The following is a 22,443-nucleotide window of genomic DNA, read 5'->3' on the forward strand; positions in this document are numbered from 1 at the left end:
CAATATCTGAATTCTATTATCATGTAGTGTTCAAGATTGGTTACTAATACTACTCAGTGAGCTGGGGGAAAAAATGTCTTGTTTTACTTACCCAGTATTAACCCCTCCCTCATGCACCTGGGTAATATTACTGAACTAATTGAGCATCTACCACTATCTGTATATACGGATAATATTGTCTATAAGGTTCATTTTGTACATCTACACCCAAAATCTTTTACACCAAAATCCTAGATCCGACCCAGTATTTGAAACACGGTTCCAAGCCAGGTCGGATACAGGATTTACACCATTTGCAGTGTAAATGGTGGCGGCACTTGGAGATGACATCATCTCAAAGCGCCGGGACCGCCGGCGCCGATCACCCCGCCGGGACCGCTGATCGTTGCGCTGGGGCAAGCCCAGCACAAAAGTAAGCTGCTGGGCTGCCCCCAGCCTCCATGAACCGCGAGCCCCCCATCCGCAAAGTGAATGGATACTGCACACAGGCATCCATTCACCTCCTTCCTGCCTCCGCTGCTGTCTGCACAGTAGAGCAGACAGTAGCAGAGGCTGTGTGTGCCCCCTGTCTAACCTTCATACTGACCGCAGGATGCTGCGGTGCGGAGGTTGGGCATCCCCATTGCTGTAAATAGGAGCCCGGTCGGATGACCTGGCATACCCATTTACACTGCCCATTACCCAGGACCTGTCCTTGTTCCACCCTAGTCAGGTCTTGGGTAGAAGTTCTATGTAAATGGACACGGGTGGACCCCTTTTACACTGCTGCTGACTCGGGTCCTTGAGGAAAAAACCCGGGTTTTTGTGTCGGTGTAAAAGGGGTATTGCTGGTATATCAAACGATATTACCACAATGGAGAGCAGCGATTTCCAGAGACCTGTAAACAATGTTTTAATCATGACGTTTGAGGGAAAGGGGAAGATGGACCAGTGCACAGGTTGGTATCGTAATGGTAAACCGCGTCTATTGGGATTTTCCAGGCGCCCCTCAGCCTCACAGACAGCAGCCCGCACAGTGAGCAGCATACATCTTACACTGAGAAATTAGTATGGACACAGGACGCCGTTTGCCGCAGCTTGTCACTACCGGCAGGAGACTGTTCAAGTGCCACACAGGTGTACGCTGTACACAGGCAGGTACCCTCTTCTCCCAAATCCCCCGCTACCTTTTCCTACTTGTGTTACTTTCCTCTTTTTGCTCTCTCACCCCCTTTCTCCCTCCCTCCCTATAACCTCTATCCATCTTCCGCCTATTTTCTTCAACCTACCCTGTACTTGCCTTACTAGCTGGTTCTCTGATAGGTGTCGCTCACCCTCCACCACTATATTCCCAAACATATATGTGGAGGACAGCAGCACACCTATCCCAGCACTTACTGTAAACTCAGCCAGGGTATTACTCCCTGTTCAGGGAACACTCATCTGGGCACAGCACCCATAACCTACCCTGCACTGGAAATTGTCCAAACAGGGGAATCTGGGTACTTTCCCTGACAGCAGTTTCCCTACTTGACTGCTCTCGTCAAATACTCCTCTTTTTGCGCCAACACAAGCCCGCTCACCCGCTATACCTCTAAGGTCCGTCGACAAACTGACGGTAACCGGCCCAGGGCGTCTGAAGGTACTATGAGAGAAGGGTGACCTCTCTCATAAAAGATACATTTATTCCACCCTGAGCCCACAGGTACATTAAGCTGGGCAGCAGCCGCTTGTTAGAGGACTACACGGAGCATCCTCTCACTCTCCTGATACCCTACAAGGTTGGGAACATCCCCCACAATACCCTCAAAAGCCCTGGCAGCTGACATTAGGAGCAGACAATCTGCCAGAGGGGAAAGGAGACTTTCCGGCCTCGAATCAGACTCTCCCTTCTGTTACGGGTATATAAAGTCGGCGGGACTACCCAAACCTATTGGACAGATCAGGACCTCTACCTTTCACCTTTACCTTACCCTACCTTGTTTCCTTCTATCACCCACCCTACCATACTTCCCCTCCTCCCAACCCTATCCCTGTCTCTTTGCGGGAGAAATAGCCAGTTTATACTGCTACCTTTATCCTGTAATGAAAAAGTGTCTGTTTTAATAAATTTACACATACAATGTAAATACCAGTGAAGCCTCACAAAAACCAGTTTTTTAGTGCGGGTCTCTTGTGATTCTGTGAGATAGACAACACATCTGCTCATTAGGCAGATTTATAAAATATTCACCCTTCCAAGGGACTACCAGTAACGGGACCATAACAGGCTTGTATATTGTGTCCTCCTGTACCAGTAACGAGATTTATGATGTCCTCCTTTTAAGATTGTGTAGAAATTTCATGACAATGTTGGAGGCTTCTTTAAATGATGTAAGGGCTTAATCTGTATATTGTGGTAAACTGCATACATTGTAAGCAACCCCTATTCAAAGGTCAAATCGGTTGAGAAAATCTCTGCTCAGGCTAGCAAACATTGTAGCAGAAGATAGAAAAGGATGTCTGTACTTTGATTCCTCTCAGGGAGGTGAAAAGGATCTAGACTTTCTTTAGGATAACTGTGTGGATAATTTCCTCCATTGAAGAGGAAATACTGTGATACAGGATTTATGTTCACGCTTGCATGTTGATTCTTGATTGTTGGATTTAGCACGCCATGTAAATCTCTCTGCATGTACCAGGCAACTTGACCTAAGACTTACCAGACGATATCTCTCAGGCCAGAGATAACTATTACTTGACCACAGTGTGTACGAATCTGTGGGGAATATGTATCCAAGTGCGTGACACCAATATATCAATCCCCCTAACGGGGTACACAGCATAATCATCAAGACATAGTGAACCTTAACTGGTATCAACTATCCACCTAGCCTCCAAACACAGGTTCCCTTGCATCATCATAACCCAAAGTTCTAGCCTGCCCACAGCAGGAACGTCCGAGCCCCAACAGTGGAACCCCGAGCCTACACGAACAAACCCTCTCCCTACCCAGGGTCTACCTTATAGGGGTATATCCACTAGGGCCAAACCACCTTACTGGGACCTCCATACACAACCTACCTCAGAGGAGGCATCTATCCCACTAGGGACATTGTACGCAACTAACCTCAGTGGAGATACTACAAGAGGACACAGTGCCCAAATGGCACAGATATCCAGGAGTTACTGAAAACGTGTATATATGTTTAAGTGTTTTGTGTCAAACGTCTGTTAATATGTCTGTCTAGTAATTATTTTATTCGTTATTTAATAAAAGTTAATTTTTAGATTTCAACAACCCACCCAGTGGTGGGACATTCCACCCCTTCTCACATTGTGCAACTAGTATTCTCCCACCTGACTCCCCATTTTGTGAGCTAGTACCTTTCTCCCCCTAATATCTCATCTTTTATTAACTAATAATTAAATTTCCTACTGATTACTATATGTAATCACTAAACTAAAGAGTGCCCCAACAAAAAAGAGAGTCGTTCCTTCTTCTTCCTTCCAATGTTTTAATCATAACTTGTAGTAAAAAAAAAAAAAAAATACAATATATATATATATATATATATATATATATATATATATATATATATATATTAGCAGGTGGACCGGCACTCTATGCTGGAGATTGAATAACTTGCCCTGGTGCCTTCTCAGCTTTGTGGAAAAGCGTGGAATACAGGAGACTTGTGGAGTGGCACTCAGGTATCAGGTGTAGCAAAAAACGACAATACTATTTCATAGTCTTCAACATTTCAGTGCTATTTTTATTGGCACTATCTACCCCACCTAAACTGCACCATGGTTCTGCCCAGATCCAAAGTTACTGTTTTTATTTATGGGTTTTTTTTTGTTAATAATAAGTGACTGCTCTCCAAAAGATACATCAATCAGCAAACATTTATTTGTATCTATATATAAAACAAACAAACAAAAAAATGGATACCGTAGAGAATATGCCATATGCTAGCTGAGAAATGAAGCTAATTATTTGATAGCCTTGAGGAACATGTTTCAGCAACTCCAAATGACGACACGGCTCTATTTTCTAGCTCTCTTTCTCACTAATATCTCTGTGGGCGTAATTATGCACATGTATGAGCTGGCTTTTACACAACTGTGTGTACATAGAAGGTTTCTGTAAAATGGTTTTGTGTATAGGAGGATGCATAGGCGCTTCTGTCTATAATGGGTCCAAGGTGTGTCATGCACACGGGCCCCTGGGTCGGGTATGGATCACTGGATAGACAGCAACTAGGTCAACAACAGTAGGTAGACATGCATGAAGGTCGACATGACTGAAGGTCGACATGGGGAAGGTTGACAGTCAAAAGGTCAACATGGGGTTTTTCACTTTTCTTTTTATTTGTCCCGAATGTCAACATAGTCGACATGGACACTAAAAAAGTTCACTGCGTCCCCTTGCATGGCTCGCTGCGCACACAATGCTTCGGGCACACTATTTTATTCTCCCACCACGCCTTAGTGGATGAGAGGGCATAAAATACCTGATGGCTTGCATATACAGTATGTTTCTGATCTGTGCACGTGCAGATCAGTAGACGCATGTATGACATGATGTGGACATTTAGAAGTAGATGTATACAGGAGACAGCAGTGGGACCATAGGTATGTATACAGGCGACAGCACTCTCACCGGTGGTATGTATACAGGCGACAGCACTCTCACCGGTGGTATGTATGCAGGCGACAGCACTCTCACCGGTGGTATGTATGCAGGCGACAGCACTCTCACCGGTGGTATGTACGCAGGCGACGGCACTCTCACCGGTGGTATGTACGCAGGCGACGGCACTCTCACCGGTGGTATGTACGCAGGCGACGGCACTCTCACCGGTGGTATGTACGCAGGCGACGGCACTCTCACCGGTGGTATGTACGCAGGCGACGGCACTCTCAACAGTGGTATGTACGCAGGCGACGGCACTCTCACCGGTGGTATGTACGCAGGCGATGGCACTCTCACCAGTGGTATGTACGCAGGCGACGGCACTCTCACCAGTGGTATGTACGCAGGCGACGGCACTCTCACCAGTGGTATGTACGCAGGCGACGGCACTCTCACCAGTGGTATGTACGCAGGCGACGGCACTCTCACCAGTGGTATGTACGCAGGCGACGGCACTCTCACCAGTGGTATGTACGCAGGCGACGGCACTCTCACCAGTGGTATGTACGCAGGCGACGGCACTCTCACCAGTGGTATGTACGCAGGCGACGGCACTCTCACCAGTGGTATGTACGCAGGCGATGGCACTCTCCCCAGTGGTATGTACGCAGGCAATGGAACTCTCCCCAGTGGCATGTACGCAGGCGATGGCACTCTCCCCAGTGGCATGTACGCAGGCGATGGCACTCTCCCAAGTGGCATGTACGCAGGCAACGGCACTCTCCCCAGTGGCATGTACGCAGGTGAAGGCACTCTCACCAGTGCTATGTAAGCAGGCGATGGCACTCTCACCAGTGAAATGTATACAGGCGACGGCACTCTCACCAGTGGTATGCATACAGGTGACATCACTCTCAAAATTGGGAAGCATACAGGTGACAGCACTCTCACCAATGTTATGTATACAGGTGACGGCACTCTCACCAGTGGTATGTATACAGATGACGGCACTCTCACCAGTGGTATGTATACAGGTGACAGCACTCTCACCAGTGGTATGTATACAGGTGACAGCACTCTCACCAGTGGTATGTATACATGTGTCAGCAATCACCAGGCGTGAGACAGCAATGGCACCACATTGTATAAGGGGAAAAGGCTTTCCGAGCAGTAATGACGGCGTCGGCGCAGTGACAGGTGATCGCTTTTTGCGCATGTAGTTGGTAGCAGCGGAGGGATATGTGGGGGACCCATCACAGGGAATTACCTGGTTGATGGGCGAAGTCGGTCCCGCTCCATAGCGCCGCTGCTGTCTCCGGTCATGCCGCTCCCAGAGACCAGGCAGTCGGACCTACGGGGCACTGGGCGTGGCCACCCGGTGAGGTAGATGTGATGTCACTGCACCGTTTACATTACGCCCTGACCCTCGCCTGTGGGCGGGGCTTGTGTGCCTTAGAAACGTCAGCGCTGTGTGCGTCACCGGAGCCGGTAGTATTTCTCCTGGTGGTAATAACACTGTGCTATTGCTGGGCACACACGAGACACATGGGCGGGTGCGGGGTTTCTCATCAATGGATGATTGTAGTGGATAACAGGACAACGCTGTGACTCGCCCCTGCAAGGCAAAGGCGACGCTTCTCGGCAGTGACATTCATACGCCGGTACAGCGGAGACTACTGCCACTGGGGGGGAGGGGATCTATAATAAGTGAGAATGAGATAAACTTAAGTGCAGCTCGGCCCAGGCTGTATCCCAATCATGTCGCTCCGTACATGGCCGCCGGGTCTCGCCCTGGACAAATATCAGTCCGTGCCCTCTACACTCCATGAGCAGCAATAACACTGTCATACGCAATTCTGTGTCCTGGGACATTTGTACCCGACTACAGAATCAACACTAATGGGCACAGCTGTCATTTCTGCCCATAACCAATATGACTACTTATAGATGCACTGCTAGTGACGTCATTAGTGTGAGGCTGGCAGTAGCTCGCCTCATTCTTAGGCGCCGTCATTAGTGCATGGTAGTAGAGCAACATGGCGTCAGCAGGAGAGCAGAGCATGCAGCAGGGTCGGTCTGCAGAGTTACTGGAAGTGGGCTCGTCAGCAGGTAAGGCTGCACTCATCATACTTCTGCGAGTCCAGCTAGTGTCACGTAGAGAGCTGCTTTATCCACAGCTGGGCAAGAAAAGTAATACAGTGATAAATATACCTCCCAACATGACTCTCTCTTAATTTATGATTACTATCACCTGTTTAAAACAGTTTAATTGATAAGAAAGGTGTTTCACCACAGGTGATGGTAATCCTAAATTAAGAGAAGTCCACCAACAGAGCTTTGTGTCCCTCCTGGAGATGGTCATGTTGGAAGGTATGGATAAAGCTTCAAAAGTGATAAAATGCAGAGAGATAAAGTCAGCCAATTTGCGTCTAACTGCCATGTTTCAGGCTGTATTTGAAAAATGACAGCTAGGAGCTGATTGGTGGTTTACCGTGCTCCATTTTACTACTTTTTAAGGCTGAGTACATCTCTCAGACCATGATATCGCTAGGATTTCCCTTGAACTCCCTGGTGCTCCAGATTGAATTATATCATGGGTCTTTAAACTGTGGCCCTCCAGATGTTGTGGAACTACATGTCCCAGCATGCCCTGACAGTTTTGGCATGCTCTTATAGGAAAAAAGGTGGCAATGCATGCTGGGACATGTAGTTTGACAACATCTGGAGGGCTGCAGTTTGAAGACCCATAAATTATATAGTGCACATACTGAGCGATTTGGCACACTATATATTGTTAACGATCCCTGCCTTCTGCATGTTCAGTGGGTCCGGTGACGTCCATGAACAATATTGTTTATTGATGTTCAGTGGGCCGTATTCAATGCGGCTGGTGAGGGGGTTAAACAACGAGGATCGCTGAAAAGAAGAGACCCTCGCCCTTTAACCTCCGCGCTGGCCGCTCACCATATTCAACATTCGGGAGGGAATCCTCACTGTCAAAGGACAGCGAGGATTCCCCCAAACAGCAAGGTTCGCAGCTACTGCAAGGAGCCTGCTGCATGTAGCCGCGAGCCTTGCAGTTTTGGCTAGTCAAAATTGTCCTGCCTGTTCAGCTGATAACCCCCCCCGACAGCTGAACAGTCAGGTCAACTTTGACTAAATGACCAATGACCCACATGTTCAGCAGGGTCCCCTTGATGTCACTGAACTATATCTTTAAGGTTATTGTTCAGTGTGTATGAACTACATCGTTCACCCGTTAGAACTCTCGTCTGCTGAAGATGCAGATAGGCTTCGGCTATATTGCCAACTGCTTGCATGTTCAGCCGGTCTCAATGACATCACTGAGCACCGGGGTTAACTATATCATAGTAGCCCCATGTCGTTCAGTGTGTATGGGGCTTTAACTATATGTGTTATCATGCATATCCTTAGAAATAATCGTATAGTGTGTACCCAGCTTTTACTGGCATTCATTGTAATATTTGCCCTTGCCTAGCCTGTGTGTTCTTAAATTGTCTTATTTTATGGGGAAGATTTAATTCTGTGCAGTGGCCATAAAATGTCTCCCGGGGCGGTTAGGCGTGAGTGCTTAGCAACTAGTAATATTCTTAATTGTCCACTGCACTGTACTTCAACAGCGTGGTGGAAGGGCACACTGTGAAACCAGTTTAAGGGACAGGGCGGCTTTTAGAAGTAAAAAATTAAAATAAAAAAACTGTCAGTGTGCTGCGCCCTGTAGAAACCTAGAGCGAACACTATTATAGCAGAGTTTGGGAAACTCCTGTAGTGGTTGATTTTTGTATAAATGTAGTTTACAAACTTACTATTTATTTCCCATTATTAAATGTTTTTTTTTTTTTATTATTATTTTATTGAAGGCCTCTACAGCAAGTTACTTTTGAATTCAAAGCAGAATAACAAAAGCACATCCTGTTCCCCAATTGTTAGAATGCCGAGGAGTAGCAGTAAGTATGTTTTTAATTGAGCTATAGGGTAAATAAATATAACTTTATGACCATGGTCCTTAAAGTCCCCTTTAGTTTAAGGAGTTTGTATGTTTTTTAGGCCTAATTTTAAAACCTTTCACTGTTTAGTACATTTTTGCTATTCTCTCTGTCTTTATTATGTTTGTCTCACACTCCGTTAAACATGGGGCTGCTAATAACATACATGTCCATAAATCTGTCACTAAAATATTGTCATATTAGTAGAATTCCAGGTTTGTTTATTTTGCCTTCATATAATTCTTGCTTGTGTTTTTTTTTTTTTTTTTTTAAATAATGTTTTGCAAGAATCATTCAGATTAATGTAACTTTCATGTTAGTTATTGCTATGGGTAGATACCAGCAGATGATGTACTTGTGTAGTTTCACCGCGGCAGCTTACGTTATGTTATTAGCGTAGCCCAAGGGCTGCCTTACTTGTGTAGTTTCATGGCCTAAGCTACGTTATGAGTATAGTAAGTAAGATACAGGCCATATGGATGGAACAACCATACCTGAACATGTTTCCAGGTAAAGTAGTTCTAGGAACTCACCCGGTCTTCTTTTCAAAGGTGGTTACTACTTTCCATCTGAATCATAAAATTATATTACCTGCTTTTTACCCTAAACCAAAGGACAAGAATGAGGAAGACTGGCATATGTTGGATGTAGTCAGGGGCTTTAGTTAACGGACATTTAGAAGATCTAAATACTTATTTGTGATTCCAGAACTAATGAAGAAAGTTTGTTCCCCCACAAAACAGACTATAGCTGTGTACACACGGAGCAATATGATCGCTGGCAATATATTGTTTAGTGTCCCGTTTTCATCAGCGACCAGAGATGGTCACTGAAGAAAATGACACACTGCAGGGATAAGGGGCAGGGGAAGTTGCTGGTTGGAGGAGCATGCTCCTCCAACCAGTGACCATTAGGAAGCTGAAAACGGGAGCACGCACCCGGCGATTTATCGCCGGTGCACGCTCCAATTGTTGGCAATATGGTCGCTCAGTGACCATATTGCCAGCGATTATTGCCCGTGTGTACACGGCTTATCTTTCACAATGGATCAGAGACCTAATCACATTTCATATACAGGAAAGAAGGATGATATGTCCCAGTTGTCATTGAGGCACACTCAACCAGGGCAATGGTGACTTCATGAGCTAGGAAGGCACAGGCGTATATAAAGGACATTTGCAAAGCAGCAACCTGGGCATCCATCCATCCATCCATACTTTCTGTAACCATTATGCTGTGTGTTTTTGCTGCCTGCTTTGGGGATCAGCTCTTGAAAGGTTTTCATGCTGTAAAAGATAATATTGCAGTATTTGCAGTTTCGTCTTCAGGGTTCCTGGTTCCACAGGGAAGACATTGGGGTTGTAAGTGGATCCAGAGGATCAGGCACCAATCTTCAAAGCTTTGGAGCTTCCCAGCATGCCTGACTCCTCTCCCCTTATAACCCCACCTCCATGTACAGGACATCAGTTTTTTGTTGGTGCCTGCAGGAGCAGGTGCACCATTTTATTTTTCGCTTTTGTTTCTTTTTGGGGGGGAAGGGGGGGGGGTTTCCACTGAGCGGTCAGCGCTGACAGTGACGCCAGCGACGCTGATGTGGGGATCGTTGAAGAAAGCAGCGAATTATACTCACTGATAATTCCATTTCTTCTTAGAGTTCCCATGGCAACCATCAGAATGTCCTTCCTTTTTTAATTATTTTTTCCCCTAAGGAACTAAATATGGAGACACCTGAAAGATGGGGAGGAGTGAGATTATATACCACCAGGTGGGCGATCCCTAGAAAAATATATTGTCTGAACTGCAGAGGGAGGATATCCCAGTGTTATGGCTGCCATAAAAATAACATCTAAAAATAAATGGTATTATAGGGGAGTATAATTTGCTTAATATATAATCTGCTTTCTAAGATGTCGATATGGCTTGTTACGTTTGGATGTTAAAGCAAGGTACAATGCAATTTTTGATAACTGAATTAAATCTGTTGTATTTTTTTCCAATACAGTACTCGACAGAGTTCAGAATTTTCTGCCTCAAATGGCACAAGCCAATGAGAATCTCAGCAGGGAAATTAGATCCTCTCCAGCTGGAGCCTTTGATATAGAAAACACAGAGGAAGAGGAAAATATAATAGAAATGGTAAGAATAGTACTTGGTTTAGAAGCATGGTGTGCAAATCTGCTGGCTGTTTGGTCTGAAAGGTGCAGAGTGATTTTATTTTTATTTATTTTTTTTACCGTTTTTTTGGAAACGGTAAAATAGCAGAGTCCTACCAGTTTCAGACCCATTTTTGGGGGGGTCTGAACGGGTCTTAAATGGTATTCTCCCCCTATTTTCAAGGGTCCATAGGTCTGACTCCAGTGGCTGAAGCATGCAGCCATTTTTCTTGAGAATTCAAAAATGTTTCCTCTACATACTTGCCGTCTTAGATCTACATGTGACCAGCTTTTGGTATCCATATCACTTCCGCCAGCCAAGGCTTTTGCCATGGTGCAACTACTTTAACATTATCAAGTGTCAGTAGGTGGGTGGAAGTGTAAAGTCTGCTCTTTCCCAATCCCCATCCTTGTTCTCTTCAGCAAGGATTTGAGAGCGAGAGAAAAGAAGGAACCATAGTGAGAACGGATGTGCAGAGCAGTCCCCAGGCTGCACCCAAGGGTAGTGGCTACCTCATGAAAAATATAGTATAGCTTTACATGTTTCCTCAATCAAGCGTTTGTGTCTACATTGAATAGTAGACATAAAGGTGTCTATTCGTCTCTGTATGGGAGTGCTACAATAAGCAATTCTCAGAAAAGGAATTATTAGTATAGACCTTGATTTCTAATAGCAATATGAGATCATATAAATGTGAACATACATGTGTCTTGTACATCTAGCCCCAATGTGCAATGGGGTGTGAGTCGCATGTAGAAAGCGAGTGTTGTTGTAAACTAAAACAAGTTGCCAAACTGTATTGATTAATTTGATATGTGACACTTGTATATCTGTGTACGACTGAGTCTGTATACAAAGGACAGTGAAACTTGGGGCAGGATGTAATGGAGTCTGAGATTGCCTGATCTGACATTTTGCCTTCTAAGCGGTTCCCCTAAACCGTCCGGCATCCCTTACGTCTGGCGCTCTCTGACTCCATTACTTCCCATCCTTGGTGTGGGGGAAAAAAAAAAAACATCAACCGCTGCATCATAGCACTTTATAGAAGGGTTCAGACTCTGTTGCACATGTATATATGTAAGTGTTGCATATCAAATTTAAACAGTGAATTGGTTTAAGGTGCCCATACACTAGTAAGATTTATCTTCAGATCTGGCTGGTTGGAACAAAAACATGGTTATGGATGAGAGACAGTTTGTCAGTTCTCCAGCATTTCCAAGCAAATGGTCAACTGTCATTTGCTCTCATCCATAGCCATGTTTTTGTTCCAACCAGCCAGATCTGAAGATAAATCTGCGTGTGTATGGCCACCTTTAATTACACTGCATTGCGACTAAAAAGACCATTTGTGTGGTTGCATTGGACTTCTCATGGGAGAAATGTATGGCAAGACTGCGTGTATGACCACGCTTCTCTACACTTTGCTTTGTAGCTGTTCATTCACATAAATGTAGTTTGGCAGCCATTAAATGCAGCCCTCACTCTGAATCTCCATTTCCTTGTAGAATGTAGCCGTAGTTGAACTTAGTAGCTCTGAGTCCGGTGATGATGAAGAGGAGGAGAAAAACAGTTCCGATGAAAGCTCTGACAGCGATGGAGAAGTGACCGAACACAACATTAGACTGAGACAAAAAATTAAGAAAGGCAAAATAGAAGTGTTGGCTCCATAATCCTAGTTATATGCACCTTATTATTCACATCATTGCCTTATTCTTATGGCTCACAGTTGCATGCACTGTTCTATGGAAACTGTTGCTATGAGAGCTGTCTGAGAGGATTCTTCGCCGTATCTCCTCTAACACATGGGAATGTCCCAGAATATGGTAATTTTCTATGAATACTGTAAATCTTTATTAATGTGGACCTGTCACCTGTACGCATTGCAGACCTCAATTTGGTCATGTAAACTAATATTCGTGAGTGTGGCCAATCATCTCTCTAGCAACCAGTGCTTGTAGAGTATAAGCAAAGGCTCATGAATATCAGACTGCCAATGAGTCAGCAATGGTCCCTAGCAAACAGGCTGCAAACTGGTTCGGTAAAATACTGTATGCCTCCACTGTGGGTGTAGGTGACATACATTTTAAGAGTACTATATACTTTTCTTACCATTTCACAAATGAAATGACTATGCTTTTTATAAAAGTATAACTTTTGTTAGGTTTTACGTTTCTTTATTCAGATTAAATGCATTATTTTTCCCATATTTGCAAATGCAAGTTTGTGTATACATTGCTAACAGAAATGGGTATGGATCATTGGATAGACATCAACTAGTTTGACATGAGGAATGTCGACAGTAAAAAGGTTGACATGGGGTTTTTCACTTTTTTTGGCTCACATGTCGACATGGACACTAAAAAAAAGTGCGCCGTTGCGCTCGCCATGCTTCGGGTATGGTGCCTTGCTACGCTTGGCCCACTATTTTATTCTCCCACCACGCTCTAGTGGATGGTAGGGCATGAATATAGGCTCAAAAAGGAAAGGGAAAATTCCCATGTCTACCTAATGACCCTGTCAAACTAAACCCATGTCGACCTAATGCTTGTCGACCTAGTTGTTGTAGACCTAGTGACCATATCCAGTGTCACAAAGTGAAATAAAACCTTAAAGAGAAACCAGAGAAGCTGTAAAAAGAAAAAGACAAATCCTGAACAGTTTGATTTATTAATATTGTTTGAAAAGATTGTTGTAAGCTATTATCAAACTTTAGTAACCTATGGGTCTGTTTATCATCAAGTGATAAAACTTGTGTATGATATATAGGCTCACAACTGTAATTTTTCAAGCACATGACCGGAACAGAGGGGCAAATGTATTAAACTTGCTAAAGTTGTTAAGCGGTAATGAAGTGGAAGGTGATAACGCATCAGCCAATCGGCTGTGTTAGAAATATGACAGGAGTTGATTGGCTGGTGCAATATCACTTTACCAGGCTTAGTACAATTTCATATGCAATGGGTTTGATCACTTATTGATAAATGAGCCCTATAATGCTTTACGCAAGTTATTCATGATTGTTAAACCGTAAATGTTGGATTAAAAATAAATAAAAAATCTTTAAAGCTTCAGTACAAGTACATTTTTGCTTAGTGGTGGTCTAAATGTAAGTGGTCCTAAATTGTATTGGTTTGGTAATTCATTTGATACTTTTTGAATGTACTGATGTTTGAGAAGCTAATTTTCTGGGCTATCTAATGTTATAAAGACTTACATTTGGAAATACCATAATCTATTTATTGACTTTCGCAATATATACAAAAAATTGACCATAAAGAATTGTTTTATTTTGACCTTGTTAACGTCCTTATTTTATGTCTGGTATTGATTCCATTATATAGAAAATGTAACATTCTAATCGCCACTGACGTGGACAATGGAGCAATTTCATTCAGTTAACCGTCCTCATCATATGACAATATAAGTCAACCTTCTAATTATATTCCAGGATGCCTAGCGCAATCTCTACATTACTCCTTCCTGACTTCATGTCCTGTATATTCCCCTCTATAATATTTATCTATCACACACTGTCATCAGTATCCCAGGTTATTGCATATAAATGAGCAGCAACCCTGGATAATGTGCTGTATGAAAGCCATGTGCAGCGACATAGCATTTCAACTCTGGCAGCAAAAATTGTCAAACACTGGTTCAACCTGGCATGCAGTGTGTGTGTGTGTGTGTGTGTGTGTGTTCCTATATGAGACCCGGCACCCATTTACAGCACAGAAAGAGCCATCTCAAGACCCATCGGCCGTGACTGCAACAAGCCTGGTCAGGCCGCCAGCCTAAAAGGGGTTCCAGCCGGGTTCTACTCAGGAGGAATCCAAGTTCAAATTCTTAGGTGCGAACCAGCATAGCGATCTGAAAGAGGTATTACTATATGAAGCACAAAATGCGGGGATCTGCTGCCATTGTCATTTTTATTTTATGTTATCGTGGTAGATGCAATAGGTATTTAAGTATTACTGATAGTTGTTGGTAAAAGTAACAGAATATGGTTCAATTTGCTGGGTGTAAAATACCAGCAGCATAATAACTAGGATTGTTCTTTCTTAGTATAATAAGAAAAAAATGTTCTTCAGATCTCAGAATACAGGACACAGCTTATATTCATAATATTGTACGGTACTTGTTTCCTAGCACGGCCACACCGATTAAGATCGGGGTGGTCGTGCTGAAAAAAATCGGTCGGTCGCATCGCTTGCGATTTGGTCGCATGCGATGCGACCGACCGATCCGACCGATTTTTGACCCGATTTTTTCATTAAATCCAATGTAAATTGGGTCCCTGGGACCCAATTTTACATTGGATTTAATGAAAAAAATTCCAAACCCCCCCAAATTGAAGCGTGTACACAGCGCCCCACGATAGACGGCAACCCGAAGCGTGGCGAGCGCAGCGAGCCCGCGAGGGGCGGCGGTACGCGTCCTCCGACCTTTTCATGCCCTACTATCCACTAGGGCGTGGAGTGAGAATAGAATAGTGTGGCGAGCGCAGCGAGCCACCGAGCCCGAAGCGTGGCGAGCGCAGCGAGCCCCGCGAGGGGACGCGGATACCTTCACAGGTAATCGCGTCCCTTCGCGGGCTTCACAGTTGTCGGCGTCGCCACGGACACCTGTGAAGCCCGCGAAGGGACGCGTTTACCTGTGAAGGTATCCGCGTCCCCTCGCGGGGCTCGCTGCGCTCGCCACGCTTCGGGCTCGGTGGCTCGCTGCGCTCGCCACACTATTCTATTCTCACTCCACGCCCTAGTGGATAGTAGGGCATGAAAAGGTCGGAGGACGCGTACCGCCGCCCCTCGCGGGCTCGCTGCGCTCGCCACGCTTCGGGTTGCCGTCTATCGTGGGGCGACGACGGGGACATTTTTAATGTGAAATGGGTCATATTGACCCATTTCACATTTTTTAACATTTTTACACCATTTCAATGTTAAAAAATTTTTTAACATTGAATCCTATGTAAAAATCGGGTGCATCGCGTCGCATCGCGTCGGGACCAATGTTAATGGTCCCGACCGACGCGATGCCCCCGATATTTTACAGTTCCCGACAAGATTTCAATGTTAAAATTTTTTTTAACATTGAAGTCAATGCAAATATCGGGGGCATCGCGTCGGTCGCGTCGGGACCAATGTTAATGGTCCCGACCGACGCGATGCCCCCGATTTTTGTTTCCTAGCCGGCAAAATGGACCTGATTTCAAAGGAAATCGGGTCCATCGGGCTAATCGTGTCCCTTAATTAAGGGACACGATTAGTTACGATTGTGGCCGTGCTAGGAAACAAGTACCTATTGTACTTTTATTTTCCCATACACACATTTAAGCCTTATCATAGGTTCTTAATGGGGATAAACTTGTAGCAATAGCATATCGTAATCTTTAGATATGCCAGGTTACATAAAAAAGAAGGGAAGATGTGTCTAATGAAATGTTCAATGTGTCAAATGGCAAAAAAAAAAAAAAAAAATCTATTCTTGATGATGCATTTTATATATGGATTGCTAGAGAATATTGTATACAGTTTTCACAACTCTCTAGTGTCCCAATATAGGGTGGTATTCAAACTGTCGAGTTGATTTGGTTTAGTTTTGCCCGCCTCTCGGTTCTTAACCTGACTGTCAAGTTTTTCGCCTATTCACAGTTTGCAATTGTTATAATGCCTCCTGTGGAGTTTGGGCCAAAGTGGTGAAAAATATTCATCCCTAATTCGCTTTCTCACCTCGACATTTTCTATATAAATCCCTACTCTGTATCAGAATTAACTTTATTGGCCATGTGTGCTTGCGCACACTAGGATTTTTTGGTGGATTACAGTGCAGCATCGCGCAGGGATGGGGGGCATTACATCCATTTGTTAAGACATTACAGGCGGGGAACACATACCCGCTGAGCTGCACAGCACCTAGGCAGCCATCAGCGGCGCCACTGGTCGCTGCAGCAGCCAGGTAGGTTACAGTATGAGCAAGAACAGCACAGATTATAGCAGAGACAGTACAGTTATCACACGGGAGACACGGGGGTTACCTAAGGTTGAGTGCACAGTGTTCCTAGGCAGCCATTTGCGGCATCATCTACCTGTAGGGAAGGCCAGGGTGGGGTGGAGAGTCAATGATGCCAGGGGTTGCCGCTGTGTGGCCTACTGGGGCGGGGGGGTGATCCTACCGGCCCCTGGGACATGCCGGTGTGATGCAGGTCCTGCCAGGATCCACCTGGCATGGTGTGGTCCCAATATGTCTAACTGAAGCTGTAATAGGAGCTGTGGGAGGACCAGAATCGGGACCATTACCAGAGTCTGAACCAGATTCAGAACTGGGTCCAGGACCACGAGAGGTTGGAGAATACAAATCAATCAAAATTTTTATGTACAAAGACTACTCCCAACAGAAAAAAACTGTCTAGTTCAAATTGTCGTAAACATGACTAAAATCTGTCTAAACCAACTCGACATCTTCACATTGAATAGGTTCATGCCATTTTTCTAAAGTCCCAACTCTACAAAATAGTAAAGTCGAGAAACGCACATTTCGACCGTTGAGAGAAATAAAAATCAAAAACTGGTGAGATGGATAAGACAGACAGAAAACCAGAACAATGAATAGGCGAAAGCAATACTACTATTACTGTTGGAAAAGAAGAGTATTTAGACAAAACCACAAATTCGACCGGAAATGAATACACACACACACACACACACCCCCCCCAGACTCCAAAAACAGCAGAGATCCTGGGTCAAATCGTGTCTAGATCAAATTGCATCCTTTGTAGAGAATTGCATGCTATATGTTGGTTACATATTTAAATTACATATTGCGGTTTAGTCAACATCTTATGTAGTTCAACTTTTAACATAGCACTGAAGTCCAAATTGCATAGCACACATTGTATAGCTCAAATCTCACCTAGCACACATCTTGCCGTGTTTGTGCACCATATAACTCTGTCCTCAGGACCCCAACAGTTCATGTTTTCCAGGTCTCACAGAATCACAAGTGAAATAATTACTTTAACCCCTTCCCGACGCAGCATGTTTTTGCCTTCCTGACAGAGGCCTTTTTTTCAAATCTGACATGTATCACTTAAGTGGGGATAACTTTTTTTTGCTTTTACTTATCCCAGTGATTTTGAGATTGTTTTCCCGTGACACATTGTACTTTAAATTAGTGGTGAATTTTGGTCGATACAGTTTTTTTTTGGGGGGGAAAAATACCAAAATGTCGTAAAAAAATGGAACATTTTGCTATTTGCAAAATGTTACATTTTCTGCTTGTGAGACAAATAATCATACCACTCAAAAGAGTTAATAACTAACATATACCATATCTATACTTTATTTTTAAATCATTATTACAAACGCCTTTAATTTTTTGGGACACTAGGGGGCAGCAGAGTCTAAATTTTACTCTACACACAGTTTAACGCTAGTTTTGGCTGTTCACTTTTGAACAGCCAATAGCAGCGATCGCCCAAGTCGGGGGGCAACCCTGCCCCCCCTGGGCAATGAGGGAGGATGTCTGCTGTCAGGGACAGCAGACATCGTCCCTCTGTCACCGCGTCTGTAGACGCGGTGGCACTTTTAAGTCATGACGTATATATACGTCATGTGTCGGGAAGTACATCCCGGCCATGACGTGTATATATACGTCAAATGTCGGGAAGGGGTTAAATAACTTTGAAAATGTTTCAGTGAGTAATGACTACACCTGTGCACCTGCCAAGTGACCCTCATTATACTAACTGTTTGGGGTCCAAAGGACCGAGTTTGAGAGCCACTTGTATAGCACAATTGTGTTATTTAGTAGCCCATGTCTGTTTATTATTATTGTGTATGTAGCATTCATTATTTGTGAAAAGAAGCCCTGTTGTCAGTTGTGCAGTCGTTGCATTTTTTGAAAATTAAAAAAAGTTTAAAAAAAGAACCTGCCATGGCTGAAATTGCATATTTAAAATGTTTCTCGTAAAGTAACTGGTAAAATAGGCACATGGTATCTATAGGACTTCCATTTATAGTCCTTCGTTTAGAGTTCTCTAGTATTGTGGAAATGAATTAAGAAAACGAATCCTATGGAGACCATTACTCATAAGCAGCCGTGTTTTGTTCATCCTTTTCAGTATTCCACTGTAACAGCCTTTGTCCTGAGGTATTCATGGAGGGCTTCTTCCCCTGATGTAAAGAAGTAAACTGGTTTTAGAGACCACCTTAAAGCAAATAGTACCCACTCTTTACCAATGTGAGAAGGATTTTTAATTTGATGTAGTAGGAAGTTTGTACTCAAGTTGGGCAGTATGGATGGTGTAATGGTTGCATTACTGCCTCACAGCGCTGAGGTCATGGGTTTGATTCCTTCCATTGCTCTAACTGTGTGGAGTTTGTATATTCTCCCCATACTTGCGTGGGTTTCCTCCGGGTACTCTGGTTTCCTCCCACATTCCAAAAGTATACTGGTAGGTTCATTGGCTCCCAACAACATTAACCCTAGAATGTCTGTGTGCGCATGATTGTAAGCTCCACTGGGGCAGGGACTGATGTGAATGTTCAAATATTCTCTGTAAAGCGCTGTGTAATATGTGTGCACTATATAAGAAACTGTTAAATAAATAAAATAAGTCAAAGGGTGGTATCCTATTACCCAGATAAAATGGGGCTGAGGTGGCCGAGAACACAAAGGTTTCGCTGAGCTTGCGTGTTTTATAGGGCGGTCTGATCTAAAAATCATTGGGCGAAATTGCTAAAGAAAAACTTTCCACTCCCAATTTTTTGTAGCAGTGGTATTAGGATACCGCACAAAGTCTTCTGAAGACTTTCGAAGTTCATTGGTAGATAGTGGAGTTGATGTATTGAGGGTATAGTGGCAGGAACAGGGAGCCCAGGCAGCTGAGGAATTTCACGTTTAGCTCCCCCCAGTGGCTAGTAAAAAAGTGATTAGCAACATTTACAGATACTGTTTTGAAACTGGGCAACATTCCCTCATAGGTGAAAGATGGAGGTTTAGGTCTAGTGGTCTAGTGGTTAAATGTAGTAGCCTGCACAATGCAGACATATGTGAGCTTCTGACAGGTCCTTCAACCTGATTTTACCTTTTATATGATTAACCCTTTAAAACATTCAATTTGGCCGTGTTAAATGACTGCTATTTTAAAACTTTGTCCTGACAAGGTTTTTGATCTGGGATTCTCGCTGGCACCTGCAATTCACAGGCTATTAGGTTTTCTCTTAATCTTTTTCATTTAAGAACATCAGTCTATTTGTTCTGCAGAAGAAGAAATGATATATTAGCGGTACTGTCTGATCCTGCTACTGTACTTCAGATCAAGTAATAATCCTGCAGTTCAGAGCAGGGGAATCACTGTGAGGAGCACCGCTAAACTGCTTTATAGGTATGCCTATGAAAAGACCGTGTTATATGTATTTGGCATAGATTAACCCTTTGAGTGACAACGTTGATGTGAGACATCCTCAAAATATCTGTTAAAAATGCCACCGTTGCTCAAAGCGACTGTTCTTTGTTTGGGTGCAATATTTAACTAAACTTTAATTAACTGACTTAGCTGTGAGCGACACCAGCACTTTTAGTGGATATTTTGACAATTGCTCACAGCAATGTTGGCATTTCAAGGGTTATGGGGTGTATTCAATGTGCCACCGCTATTTCCGAGGGGGGAAATGGCGGCGGCTCCCTATTCAATGCTGTCTTTAGCGACAGCATTGAAGCAGGATCACGGCAGAACAAGCCCGACTTTAGAAGCTGTCGGGCCCTTCTGCTGATAACGGCCGTGGATTGTCGTGATCCTGGCCGCAGATCGTTGAATACCCCCCTAAATATGATTAAACTTATGTAGTCAAGTTGAATAAAACCTAAATTTTCTTTTAATTTATGTATTCATTTTTGTAGAATGGAATTACCAACAGCTTATTATTAATTCCCACTTTCTTTTGGTTGTATTACAATAATACAAACACAAAAAAAGAATTGCTTCTTATTAAATGCTGTAGATAAGGATATATTATCCTAACTCTTGCTGCCTCAATGTAACATTTTTGTAGATAATGAACTGCAATATTTACCCAAGTCCTTGCCAAATCCAGACTGCTTGAATCCTCCAAATGGTGCTGCAACATCAGTTTTGTTGTACGTGTTGATAAAAACCGTTCCAGCCTCCAGCTTCTCGCTCACATACATGGCCTTACTTATGTCTTTTGTAAAAACTCCAGAAGCTAGCCCAAATTCTGTGCTGTTGGCACGTGCCAGAACTCCGTCAATATCCCTGAGTGGGCAAAACAGAAGAACTGACACCAGATTTACATTGGATACAGATCGACCTGTATTGTGAGCAGTTTAAAGGGCACCAGTCACAGTGTGAAGGGGCAAGTGCACTTATAACCACAAGGTCAGTAATGAAAGCTGAAAGCAGTGGTGTACAGGAGGGGCAATACCATACTTGCCTACCTGACCCTCTCCATGAGAGAGAAAATGCTCTGTTCCTGGACCTCCCTGGTAATGTAGGATTGCCAGCACCTGTGGTGAAACACCTTTCTTATCCATTACCTAGATCCACACAGGTGCTGGCAATCATACATTACCAGGGAAGTCCGGGAACAGAGAATTGTGTCCCTCATGGAGAGGGTCAGGTAGGCAAGTATGGGCAATACATGTCTCTGTAGTAGCAAGTGTATGGGCACCTTAAGGCTGCGTTCACAATAGAAGATACATCTGCAGATATCTACCTCATCGGATCAGGCAGCATGTTCTCCATACACGATCTATCCTGACTGACATCACATCTGGTTAAGTGCATTTATATGCGCCCGCCCAGTTGAGCTGTCAAACCCCACCAGCTCCTGGCACAGGTGGACAGGCGGTCGGCGGATTGCCCGTACACACAGCACGATGCGCTATGTCATATATATATATATATATATCGGGCATCGGCTGTGTTGCACAGCTGAAACGATATGTCTGTAAATGACGTAGTTCACAGACATATCGCTGGTCCATTGATATATAGGCCAGTCAATCGAATGGAGGCTATAATGGGCAGAATGTACCCAGCATAAGGCAGAGATTCCAAATCCGTTCCTCAAAGCAGTCCAGGTTTTAAGGACATCCACGACTGAGCACACATGGTAGTACATCAGTCACTTTGATTATAATTCACCTGTGCTCAATCATGGATATCCTTAAAACCTGGATCCAAGCACTGCTGATGGTAAATATGAATTTGATGCATCAATTAAAAATAATGATGTCAACAGTGACAAGGTCGATAACTATAGGTGCGTACACACGTACAGATTTTCTGTCTGATCTATCTGGTGGGAACAAAAACCTGGAAATGTATGGGAGCAACTGACAATCAAAAAATTAAACACTTGAAAACAGACAGTGATCAGTCAGACAAATTGTTTAATCGTTCTGATATAACAAATTTATCAAAGCATATTTTTTTTTTCTGTTTTCCTGCATTTGGGTGGAAATTTTTTATTTTCATATGCTCCCATACATTTCCAGGTTCTTGTTCCCACCAGATAGATCAGACAGAAAATCTGTATGTGTGGACGCACCTTAAGAATGATCGACATTATATGGTCGATATACATTTTTCACGATTTTTGGTGTGAATGCTGTCCTATGCCAACATGGACACCATAAATGTGAACCAGACCCTCTTGCATGGCTTGC

At 43.8% G+C, this 22,443-nt stretch overlaps 3 protein-coding genes across 3 annotated transcripts in view; 1 reads left to right on the plus strand and 2 right to left on the minus strand.

Annotated features, from left to right (window-relative positions):
• The window catches only part of SLC41A2 (solute carrier family 41 member 2), a 99,310-nt gene extending 92,864 nt beyond the window's left edge, over positions 1-6,446 (minus strand). The window contains exon 1 of the mRNA XM_083182286.1: positions 5,865-6,446. The gene's annotated coding sequence lies outside the window, so the exon portion shown is untranslated. The remainder of the gene's footprint in view (positions 1-5,864) is intronic.
• NOPCHAP1 (NOP protein chaperone 1) lies at positions 6,277-14,051 on the plus strand. Its single transcript, XM_083182287.1, has 4 exons — positions 6,277-6,706; positions 8,479-8,565; positions 10,607-10,740; positions 12,264-14,051. Exons 1-4 carry the CDS (start codon positions 6,634-6,636, stop codon positions 12,426-12,428), a joined length of 459 nt encoding a protein of 152 aa, XP_083038413.1. The 5' UTR covers positions 6,277-6,633; the 3' UTR covers positions 12,429-14,051.
• Positions 14,052-16,220: 2,169 nt separating this feature from the next.
• ALDH1L2 (aldehyde dehydrogenase 1 family member L2) overlaps positions 16,221-22,443 on the minus strand; it is a 68,163-nt gene continuing 61,940 nt past the window's right edge. The window contains exons 22-23 of the mRNA XM_083182288.1: positions 20,829-21,028; positions 16,221-18,926 (exon numbers count right to left, since the gene is read on the minus strand). Coding sequence (XP_083038414.1) covers positions 18,871-18,926; positions 20,829-21,028 — 256 coding nt within the window. The 3' untranslated portion in view covers positions 16,221-18,870. The remainder of the gene's footprint in view (positions 18,927-20,828; positions 21,029-22,443) is intronic.

This window comes from Crinia signifera, chromosome 4 (assembly GCF_055691185.1).
Source record: "Crinia signifera chromosome 4, ASM5569118v1, whole genome shotgun sequence".
NCBI classification, from domain to species: Eukaryota; Metazoa; Chordata; class Amphibia; order Anura; family Myobatrachidae; genus Crinia; species Crinia signifera.

What these genes read in the sequence shown, in the direction of transcription:
- NOPCHAP1 (XM_083182287.1), top strand. Translation starts at nt 6,634, where the DNA reads ATGGCGTCAGCAGGAGAGCAGAGCATGCAGCAGGGTCGGTCTGCAGAG. An exon ending in GGAAGTGGGCTCGTCAGCAG is followed by an intron (nt 6,707 to 8,478) that starts GTAAGGCTGCAC and finishes ATTTTATTGAAG; the next exon opens with GCCTCTACAGCAAGTTACTT. An exon ending in AGGAAAATATAATAGAAATG is followed by an intron (nt 10,741 to 12,263) that starts GTAAGAATAGTA and finishes ATTTCCTTGTAG; the next exon opens with AATGTAGCCGTAGTTGAACT.